Source organism: Drosophila simulans, chromosome 2L (genome assembly GCF_016746395.2).
Source record: "Drosophila simulans strain w501 chromosome 2L, Prin_Dsim_3.1, whole genome shotgun sequence".
Lineage (NCBI taxonomy): Eukaryota > Metazoa > Arthropoda > Insecta > Diptera > Drosophilidae > Drosophila > Drosophila simulans.
Genome location: NC_052520.2, coordinates 2804599 through 2815748, shown reverse-complemented (window position 1 = coordinate 2815748; position 11150 = coordinate 2804599). Strand labels below are relative to the sequence as shown.

Here is an 11150-nt window from a genome sequence, read left to right as displayed (position 1 = left end):
GACCACAAAATAACAGCTGTTCAAGGATGTTTACCCGTAAACAAGTAGGCCATAACAAACATTTCATATTGGCAGAAAGTCTTGAAAACATAAAAGAAGCCAGTTGCTAAAATATTTTAAGACTGAAAACAATGGAGTCGATGGTGCACATTATTTCGGAAGCGTACCATAAAACGCTCACGCGGGAGCTTTTCATCAACGAATGGGCTCAGGAACGGTTCGAACTCTCTGAATTTTCCGCCTGAATATAGCGAATAAAAAATCCATTTTTCAGCTTGAGTTTTGGAAAGCCCCTTTGGCATTTTCTCAGCGTTCAGATGGAGCCAAACAACATGTTCAACATCTTTATTCCGCTATGTGGCATCTTCAGTCAGGAAATCCTACTGCACCTCTTCTCGGCATTTACCCTGATCAGCACACTGAACTCCTTCGAAAAGTGGTAAGTAGGAGAGAGAGGTCCTGAATTAAATCCTCCTTATTAATTCTTTATTCTGGACTCGATTTTCCGGACAGGATATTTCCGGAGACGCGTCCTTTGTGGTTTCTGCGAGAGCAGTTTGCCAATAAAGTGGTTGTAGAAAAACCGGCGGTTGCCTTGGAAAGTCATCAGCTGAGCTGCGAGATGACCGGTGGACTGCCCTGCGCCCACTCAATGACCTTCACGGTGTTCGTGCTCATCCTGGCCTCGTTCTTCTTCGTCCGCTGCTGGGATCGCTCCGAGGCCTGGCGCTCTCCTTTCTGCCGCTGCATAATGTACTTCCTGATCATTGGAATGGTGGTATGTATGTGGCTGAGTCGCCTCTACCTGGCCACCGAGTTTCTGCACCAGTGCATCCTGGGCAGCTACTTGGGCATCAGGGCTCTCAGCACCTTCGAGGGAAATGTGAAGTACTTGTTCGCGCGACCACGTCGCTATGCGGTCTCAGCTGTTTGCTTCTTGGGAGGATTGGCATTGTCGGTGTACTATGTGAAGCTGGAACTCAATATCGATCCCCATTGGTCGGTGCGCGAGGTAAGTTTGTATACACTATACGAAACCTTATTAAATATACGATTTTTCAGGCGTTTAAATGGTGTCCAGAACCCACATATTTGCGTCATGAAGTTGGTCCAATCTTTGCACTTGTCAGAGATCTGGGAAATCTAATGGGACTGGCCTTGGCCTCGCCACTATATAAGCTGTAAGTCTGATTATTTTGGATACACAAACTGCATCAACCTCATTTCAGGGAAATTAAACAATCATCATTTTGGCGGCGTTGCCGATTCCTTGGCGTCCTGGAGTTTGTCAACTATGGATTGCGCCTTTCCACGTTTAAGCAGTCTGGTCGCTTCGTTTTCTTGACATATGAGTTCTTAAGAAATGCCGTTCATTCCCTAGTACTGGTTAAGTACGTATCGAATTTTTACTAGAATAGACGCTTTTCTAATTTTGTACAGATAAAAAATAAGGTCACAGAATAAAATAATAAAAAAAAAAAAGTAAAATCACGATCTTCCAAAATATTTTATTTGATGATTACATTCAAGGCAACCAAGTTCCATTTTTCCGCGAACAGCTACGCATTAATACTCTTCTTATCTGCAAGGATAAAATCGATGAAAAAGCAAGAACATCCATTTAAACCCACATTTGAATCCTTACCACCAGGCTCCCGATTTGCCATCTGCAGGTTGGTGTTCTTACGAGAATGCCGCCTGTCCGACCGAAACAGGCAGTCCACGCGATCCGCCTCGAAGAAGGCGTAGACCACACGGACATTGTTGGTGAACCCGCCGCCATCCTTCCAGGCACTCACAATCACAATGGGATCGCCGTCGTCGATGATGCCCCACTTCTTGGCAGAGGTCATGGCGAACTGCACCCGAGCATCCACATCGGTGGCGTAGTCCGTGCTGGGCTCCGAGGTGTACAGAATCGGCAGGATTCCGCGATGCAGGTAGACCCAGCGGGCGGTCCGTTCGCAGCGCGTGATGGCCACGATGGGACAACGGGGTCGGAACTTGCTGACCAGAGTGGCCGAGCGGCCCGAGGTGGTCAGCACGATGATCAGGGTGGCGTTGGTGCGCTTTGCCGTCTCCACGGCTGCAATGGCCAGCGAGTGGGCCGCGTCCAGCTCGCCACGCACCTCGCTGACCAGGTCGGAGAATAGGTCCCGGAACCAGAGAACCTTCTCGGCCTCCCGGCACAATGTGTCGCAGGTGGCCACCGTCTCCTTGGGATACGACCCAATGGCCACTTCCGACGATAGCATGATGCAGTCTGCTCCATCGATGATGGAGTTGGCCAAATCGAAGCACTCGGCGCGCGTGGGATGGGGCAGAGTGCGCATGGATTCGAGGATGTGGGAGGCCACTATGACCGGCTTGCCTGCCTTGTTGCACTGGCCCAGTATGCTCTTCTGGGTGATGAAGAGCTTTTCAATGGGTATCTGGGTGCCCAGGTCCGCTCGCGAAAGCAGCAATCCATCCGCCGCACGCAGAATCTCCGAGAACCTGCTCAGAGCTATCTTGCTGTCCATCTTGGCGATGATCTTGATGTGCTTGCCCTTCTCGCCGAGCACCGTTCGCAGCTCCTTCACGTTCTTGGCACTGCGCACGGCGGAGGCGAAGAGGAAGTCCACGTTGGCCTTTATGCTGAACTGGATGTCGAACATGTCCTTCTCAGAGACGGCGGGCAGATCGATCTCGATCTCCGGCAGGATCACGTTGCAGTTGTTGTTCAGCTGTCCGCCGTGAATGACCTCGCACAGCAGACCATCCACACCCACCTCCAAGATGTGGAGCAGCAGCCTGCCGTCGTCGATGAACAGACGATCGCCCGTCTTGGTCAGGTTGATGATGTTCGGGTAGTCCACGTAGACCGCCTCCTTGTTACCCTTGTCGTACAGATCCCGGTTGATAGAGAGCCGCAGATTATCGCCGCTGCGCAGGAACACATCTCCATCCAGTAGGCCAGTACGGATCTGGGGTCCACGCGTATCCGCCGCGATGGCGACCGTTCGAATCTGGCCCGTCTCCTTATGAATCCTCTCCAGCGCCTCGTTGATCAGCTCGATTGTTTTCGAGTGCATCTCGTGCGATTCGTGGGAGAAGTTCAAACGGAATATGTTCACTCCGCGCATTATCATGGTGTATATGGTGTCGGCGTTCCGTGAACTGACCGATATGGTCGCGATCAGGGACACCAGGCGCTGATGGGACGCCTGCTGCACAAGGTCCAGCTCGCAGATGTGGCTCAGCTGGGTGGAGCCCTCCTTTAGCACGGATTTCGCGGACAGCGACATGGTTGTAAATTTGGGATAAGAGAAATAACTTAAAATTTTGGACAACTACCATTAAAATCAATCACTCTGCAGTTATAAAAAACTCTGTGACGTTTTACGAACAGGATAGTAAGCTGTTTTTTACAAATGAATACATTTTTACAAATCTATTGTTTAAATTGGCTGAAGTTCATCGTAAGAGAAGTTGAAATGCAGAGCTTGCCAAACTGTAAAATGCCCAAAAGTATGCTATATTCCATGGACTTTCTACAAAACAATTACATTTTCTATAAAACGTTTTAGCATTTTTCAATTGGTTAAGATATTTTCTAAGACCATACATTCCATATTGAAACTAAGATACTTGGTGTTGTATGCAGTAGAGTGCATTATGCACTTTCATGAGTTTGTGGATATGCTGCCCCTATAAAAAATGCATATCATACATATTTAAATTATGTTTTATTTTGCGATTTTCATGTTTTCTGCTAATAACTCAATACACGCTACTTAAACAATGGAAATCACTACTTTACGTTTAAAGATAGCTATTAAATTAATTGGAGCCATTGGCTAACTAATTACATACTTCGAGAGCTTAAGTACATTGACTTTAGCTTTTAACTATCAACTAGTGGCAGCTCATGCACTACAGGTAACTACGATTAAATGACAACGCTAATCGCTAATGTAAATGCCTTGCGAAATGAGTTTAAATTAGTTGGAGAGAAATGTAGTTGGATGGATGGATGCTGGCTGAAATGGAGCGAAATGGAGTCTACGTCTAATTTGTCCGATGTAACGTAAATGTAACTTGGCTAATCCTATCCGCCTCTCTATCTGCAGCCACACGACTCCACCACCATGTTGGGCAGCGTCTTCACCGTCGCCGTGTTGCTCGAGTCCATCACGACCAGCTGCAGCGAGGAATACTGTTTGGCGGTGCAGCAGGGCACCAACTCCAGCGACTTGTTAGCACCGCTCGTGGAGAGAATTTTCTGCAAGGGAAGAGGATGTTCATTAGTTTCATCATCAATTCCTCAGAGAATGGGCTACCTACCATTATGGAGCTGTGGTGGGAGGCCGCTTGCGTAACACTCGCCACCGAGCTGCAGGATCCGCGACAGAAGTAGGCATTGTAGCCCTCCGGCTTCAGGATCCAGTTGCTCCAGCCGATGTCCCGGAAGGAGATGTATAGGTGCTCCCGACAGCACTCGGTCATTCCGCTGGAGCAGTTGATGCTGCGTTTCTGGCGACTCTTGCGCCGCCTGTTCTGCATGTCGATCACGATGAACGGCCGGTAGTCCTTGTCCACCGAGATGATCTCCTCCATGTCGCTGACATCGCAGCCGCCGCAGGTGATTTGGATGAGGTGGCTCAGCTCGTGGCCGCTGATCCAGTGCTTGATGGGCCACTCAATGTCGATCTTCATCCACTCATCTGAAATTATGCGAAAGGAAAAGCAGAGCAGTTAGTTAGGTGTACCACAGAGGCTCCTTCTCTTCTCCCAGAATCGCAACATGTTCCTTATCTGGCAACTGACCCCAGGAACTCCCAATTGCGCTGGGTTGTGGCCAAAGTTCAGTTTTTGCACCCACGAATAATATTTTGTCAAGTTATTCACCCACATGAATTCGAGATTCGAGGCGAGCTATCAAGCAGTGCTATCACGAATCTGCGCAATGATCTGTCTAATTGAAAACACAAACAAGCGGTTGTCAACGTTGGCACTTATCGGCGTTCTTTATAATTTTATAATACCCATCTAGTATAGACATGTCACATATTTTGATTTGTCCCCCGAGGGTATTGGGGGTCAGTTTTGGCCGTTCCGCGGCTGCGACCAAAGGTCCAAACGTGTGCGATTCTTTTCTGGGCATGATTACGCTCTGGGGGGATGAGTGTTTATACTATACTAATGTATACTGCGTGTACCCACCTTGCACATTCACCGACTGGATGGCTATGGTCTTGGCCGCCGACAAATACTTGGAGTCCTTCTGGTGATCCACCTCCACCTCGGAGACGACGATCGTCTGCTGGGCACTGGTGCTGTTCACCGACGCCCTGTCGGTGCGGTTCTGCTTGTTCTTGAAGAGCCACAGGACGGCGGTGCTCACGTCGAAGCCCTCGGCATCTGCGTCGTCGATCTTGAAGGTGAAGCACATGGACGGATTTGATTTTCCGTCTCTCGCTCGGTTGCACTCGACCTCCTCTGTAAGGATAAAGGAGACTGTTAGCAAAGTCGGAATGGGAAAAGGGTTTCCTTTGAAGTTCTTGTGGTTAAATCTAGATTTGCTTACCTCTATTGAGCAGTATAAACTTCTTGCTAGTGCGAGCGTAGTAATCGTCCAGCTCCTTGTTCTTGGTGCTGTCGTCCGGATGGGAGAGAGTCATACCGTCGAAGATGGGCTTGGGCAGCTCCACGGCCGACACCTTGGGGCTCTCCTTGAGGCGCAGCTTCTCCAGGATCTGCTGCTTGACGAACTCGATGCGTAAGTGGGTCAGCTGCTCCTCGGTGATGTGCTCCACCTGGCGGTTGCTCTCGCACTTGGGGCATCCTCCGGCGCTGGACTTCACCGAAATGGTGATGTTCCTCTCACCCAGTGGGAGCTCAGGCTCTATGGGCGTTTCCGGCTTCTGATCCAGGTCCAGATCGAGATCAAGATCCTTATCCTGATCCTGCTGGTCCTCGGCCATCAGTTCGTTGCGTACGAAGTCCAGGGGAGACAGATCATCGAACTGATCATCGGAGGACACGGATGACTCCTCGGGGGCATCTCCGTACATGATAGGCAACTCCACGGGCGGGCTCACATGTCGGTGTGCCTTCTCCTCCTGCTCCATGAGATGTTGCCACAATCGGGGCACCTTCAGCTGCTCCGAATGGGAGCCGGGATGGTTGTAGCTCAGCTCCTGCTGCAGGACGTGTTGCCTCTTCTGGATGACGTGGCGCCTCAGGCGTGCATAGTACTCCTGCTTGGTGATCGGTACATCGTCCTCCTCGCTGGTCGGATCCGGTTCCAGGTGCTTCAGCTGGCGGGACCGTTGCTGCCGGATGTGGTGCTGCTGCTGCAGCTGCTGCGAGGTGTGTTGCACATGGGGATGCGGCTGGTGTTTGGGATGCGGACGCAGGATGTCGCCGCGGGAACTCGGATGGGAGCGGGCGTGGAGGCGATTGTATACGTTCCTGTTCTCCAGGGCCAGACACACCAGCAACACCAGGGCTATAAAGTACTTGGCCATTTCTGAATATGTGCTCTTGACTTCTCTCTCTTTCAAACTGTGAGATATTTTATATGTATCTTATGATCTTCTGGATCGCCTTTGGTTTCACTCTTGTTTTATCGGCTGGGGCTGATTGCTATCTGTTTGGCAGCATTAAAACATCAATTGTTCCGGCTTTCAGGTTTACAAAACTCATAGAATTGCAGCTAGTTTTACTTATTGTTGCCGTTTTATAGCCTTGTTTGAGCACTTTTAAAACGTTTATGCGTTTTTTATGATTTTATATAACAACGACTTATACGCTTGAATGATGCATGTTCAATAATTTAAACTTTTCGTTATGTTTCGTCTGCAAATAAGAAGAAATTTGTAACTTTATTAATATTGTAGGCACATTCCGTTCATTAATCAAATAAATTAAAACAGCTATGCCCTAAATTTCCTCATAAATATCTTTCCGAACGCGCTGCTCCAATTAAAATGCAATTTAATATGCCAGCGGCTCAGGTGCACTTATCACTATCACTCATTAAGCTCGAAGTCTCGCTTAATTTTTGCACCGAATTGCATCATTTATTCCATATCGTTGAGTTCGAATTGGCAGGTGGCAAAGTGCACATCGTTTTTTGACATTAATTCCGGGAAGATTTAGTTTAATTCAGTATTCAGTTTCACATTATCACTTGGGGCAAATAGTTTATCTGGACTGCGACTCGAATCGAAAGCGTAGTTGCGCAGATCCGCTGATAAGCGGGCGCAATTAGATGGCAATTAGGTGGACGTGGACCCCACACGTACCGTGGTGAGCACACTCCGACTTGCTCCAATGGGATCTCAATCTGCTCAGCCGGATGAATCCGCCGGGGGTTGCGGCATTAACTTTGAACCCGGACACGAAACGCGAGTGGCACGGGCCTTATAGCTATAGCTGCGATCGCGCGTCTATATAGTATTCCACTTGTGGTATGGTATATGGTATTAGAGCTCCACAATCTCTTCCGACATGCGGCAGCGCAAACGAGTTGTGAATGAATGAAGCGGTTGGCTGATTAGTAGAACAATTTATGTGACGATCGCCGAGCGTTTGATTGATCGTTCCGCGAGCGCCAGCCGAACCGCACCGAACCGAACCGAAACAATCCGAACCACTCGAATCGTAGCGTATCTGACGGATCGTTTCGTATCGGATCCAAGCTGAGCGGTTCGGCTCTCGATTTCCCAGACTACGACTATAGACCATGGTTATGGTTACATGGCGCTCTCTCTTTAGCCGAAGACAATTGGATATGCAAGTGGGGTGCAGCATTGCATCAGCTTCTTGAAAACGCCAAGCCACCGAATTGCATAAAATTCTTAATTGCACTTTTATTTTTAACCTCCACCTCCCCAACCTGACGATGCCACGCCCCCAGTGGGCGGCGTCACTATCTGATGGCATTTTTGGCACTCGCTTGGCCACAATGGGGCATTTTGATATCAAGTGAATTTATGATCGCTTCAAACCGAATTGAATCGATTCGAATCGAGTCGAGTCGAGTGGCCCATTCATGCTAATTACCCCGCAGCGTTATCAAGCTTGACTTTGATGATCCGACTCGATTGTGTGTCAATCAATTAATAGTGAACACGTTGCTGATAAGGGCGGTTTCCCACTTTTGGTCCACAAATCGGGAGCATGGAATATGTAGTGCGGCATTTAACCAATTAACTGCGCTTAGCATGCGATTCTGGGCAATCCTAATCGGATTCGATTAATAGATGCGCATTTCAAATACATAGTGTGTGTTTTCCAATTTAAATGCGAACGGGAAATTCATGAGTATTTCGGTTGGGAATTTCATCAGCCAGAATTTCTGGTCTCGGCTAAATGTGAAGCAGTCGAGTAAGGTCAAGAAAAGCATTTTGAAGGCCGGCAGATCACGAGTTGTATATTATACCGCCAATACGATTTAGCCTTAAACGCTGAACACGTGCCGGATTCGCTTGTCACGAACTGTGATTTTCTGAAGCCAATTAGATCATCGAGATGAATAGAAATGATCTATACTATAGGGAAGAGGTCCATTTAATTGATAGAAATTTTGTAGGCCTCAGCAAATTCTGGCAACATTGTTGGTGCGGCTTAACCAAAAGCAAATTAATAGGGGTTCTTGTCACAACAACTACGATCCACGATTTCATATCAGATTTTTAGCTATAGGACTATGGCAATTGCAGCTTTAACTTTAGGTATTCCTATAAGTTACATAAGGTATTACATTTTTCCACTGGCCCTTTTCCAATTTAAATGACGCCCTGGCCTTCAGCATAGGTCGCACCACTTATCAACTCATCGCATATTTTTCCACAATCTACGTAGATTGCCACGTTCCAAAATCTGCTCCATTTTGTTTTTTCCACCACAACCAACCTGACGTCGATTGAAGCGACTGGGGGCCACATAATGACAGATCAGATCGGATGGGCTGGGATCTGATAGGATGGGTTGCGATCGGATCAGGAAGCAGGGATTGGATGGTAGCACACACGCGACATGTGACACGTTTTGTACGTACTCTTCGTTTTTGACGTAACTCGAGCTGCCTGCACTGCACTGGACTCAATGACTGACTTAATGACTGACTTGACTGACCGACTTATCAAAGGCAGGAATCGAAGCCGAGGCGTGCGACTGCGATGCGATGGGGGTCAGGGGAAAAGGGGAGCCGCTGGGAAGGGGGCCAGAAGTTGAAGAAGGTCACTTAACGCCCGTCAGTCATGGCTACGTCATCGAGCACGCCACCAGCGCGTGATCAGAGGCAAAAGCTGAAGTGAAGACTCCGCGGTTGCCATGTCGATGCAAATCGGAGCAAAAAACTGCTGTGGCTGCGAATGGGGAGTTGGGGCGTTGGGGAGTTGGGGGTCTGGAGATGCGTCGAGTGGAGGTGCAAAGTACAGCCGCTTGGAGGAGATGGCTTCTTGACTAAGCGACTCTGCTTGGGGGTTTTCCATGGGCCTGCCCGTATCATTTTCGCATTAATTACGGGGCAGCTGGGACTGGATGTGGGGCTGGGACTCGGACTTGGAGTGGGGCTATCGTAATTGCCGGGCATTATCACTTGCATTTCTTCTTCGCGCGCTGCAGTTGAATGCACTGCGACAAAAACACGGCGGCTTCCATCGGTTTTTGGCAATAAATCACGGCGATCACGCCGTTCTCGCCGATCAGCGGTTGGGAGCATGCCACGATCTGGACTTTGGAACCGCTCACGGAGATTGCCCCGATTGCCAGAAGCCAGAGGCCCGAAGCGTCGCAAATTAATCTGCCATAATACTTTTCTCGCCACACGCTCATCGGCGATGCTACCATAAATCAAGTGCAGGATTAACTAAGATCATCATTGGTAGCAACTAAATTTGGCCAATGACTCTCGACGTGGCAGCGTTGGCCGAAATTCGCCAAGAGCTTTTGGAGGTTATGCGCCTGGGTTATAGGCTCGAAAACTATCAATCAATCAATCAATATAGGTTGATAGATAGGCCTCTGATCGATAAACCATTCACTGCATGATTAGTTTTTAATCACGGCATGATTTTCCAAAAGTGAAACTAGAAACTTCCCTGCGATTGGGTAATAAATACTTGATCTTGAGTCTTTAAACAAAAGATACAATTTCTAGTTTCCCATGTTTAGGCTGATTCCATAATTCGTCACTCTTCTATTTCACTTTAAGCTCTTTTTTGTCACTTTTATTTAATCTGGTTACACAATAAGCCCTTGTGTTATGTAACTCACCCAACTTAATAATCCATTGTCGAAATGCTCGAATAACTTAGCACATTGTTTGCAATCTTCTGCGAAAGGATGCTTATCAAATGTCCTTGAGTGATTCTACAACCGATTGTCCGTTTATTTGTTTTCGCAAATCACTTTCGCAAACTCATTATTGTTTTGAATTTCACCACTTGAACTTGATTTCCTCAAAGTGACGAGCTGATATTCTTTCGCTGAGCAAAAACAAATGTTCTGAAGAAACATACATTAAGTATTATTAAGTATTCGTTCACACCAAGTTTCATGTACGATTTGCACGATTTGAATAATTTTCGGTCCGATCGTTGGGAACGTCTGCGTGTGAATAATTCGACGATGGGCGGCGCAGCGGCCGCAAAAGCTGCCCTGGAGCGGTACGACTAACGGTATCTGTGGGGAGCGGTATGGGTTTGAGTATGGGCCTGGGCATGCGTATGGGTATGGGTATGGGTATGGCCCACTCTTCGGGCGGCAGACAGTTCAGTTTCAGTTTGTTTGATAACAGACCCGCCGCCGATCATTGGCGCACTCCGCTGCTCTGCGTTTTAAGCGATGCGCAATTCTACTTTGCTTCCCAGCAAGTGCGACAGAGAGAGAGCGAGAACCACTGATAATGGGTGGCTTTCCCCCCGGGCCCACAGCGTCGTTTTAGGTCCGGTTGGCTCCCATCCGATCGACTCCTGCATCGAACACCCACGCGGCTCGAGGCTGGAGCATCGAACACGTTCGCTGGCCGGCGCTCCATGTTCGATGGCCGCTCGTGAGTTCGAGCCGGTTGGGGATGGGGATCGAGCCCCAGCATTCGTCACCCAAAACGTGAGCTGACGTCGCGCCGGTGGGGTTTTATCGCTCGATCCAACCGG

General features: G+C 48.5%; 3 protein-coding genes across 4 annotated transcripts; 1 reads left to right on the top strand and 2 right to left on the bottom strand.

The window, feature by feature from the left end:
- The first annotated feature begins 22 nt into the window (after positions 1-22).
- LOC6730774 (glucose-6-phosphatase 2) lies at positions 23-1484 on the top strand. Its single transcript, XM_016179124.3, has 5 exons — positions 23-217; positions 275-439; positions 514-1012; positions 1063-1181; positions 1230-1484. The coding sequence occupies exons 1-5, from the start codon at positions 132-134 to the stop codon at positions 1411-1413; spliced, it is 1053 nt and encodes a 350-aa protein (XP_016023191.1). The 5' UTR covers positions 23-131; the 3' UTR covers positions 1414-1484.
- Positions 1485-1488: 4 nt separating this feature from the next.
- LOC6730773 (pyruvate kinase) lies at positions 1489-3411 on the bottom strand. Its single transcript, XM_002077905.4, has 2 exons — positions 1646-3411; positions 1489-1582 (listed from the first exon to the last, which is right to left on the bottom strand). The coding sequence occupies exons 1-2, from the start codon at positions 3285-3287 to the stop codon at positions 1560-1562; spliced, it is 1665 nt and encodes a 554-aa protein (XP_002077941.1). The 5' UTR covers positions 3288-3411; the 3' UTR covers positions 1489-1559.
- A 298-nt stretch (positions 3412-3709) lies between these two features.
- On the bottom strand, positions 3710-10646 carry LOC6730772 (inhibin beta A chain). 2 transcript variants are annotated; one of them, XM_016179445.3, is made up of 5 exons: positions 10270-10646; positions 5570-6843; positions 5206-5481; positions 4327-4706; positions 3710-4264 (listed from the first exon to the last, which is right to left on the bottom strand). In XM_016179445.3, the coding sequence occupies exons 2-5, from the start codon at positions 6510-6512 to the stop codon at positions 4103-4105; spliced, it is 1761 nt and encodes a 586-aa protein (XP_016023190.1). In that variant the 5' UTR covers positions 6513-6843; positions 10270-10646; the 3' UTR covers positions 3710-4102. The 2 variants fall into 2 exon arrangements, with proteins under 2 accessions (XP_016023190.1, XP_016023189.1); XM_016179444.3 differs by lacking the exon at positions 10270-10646 and adding an exon at positions 7293-7538.
- Positions 10647-11150: the final 504 nt, after the last annotated feature.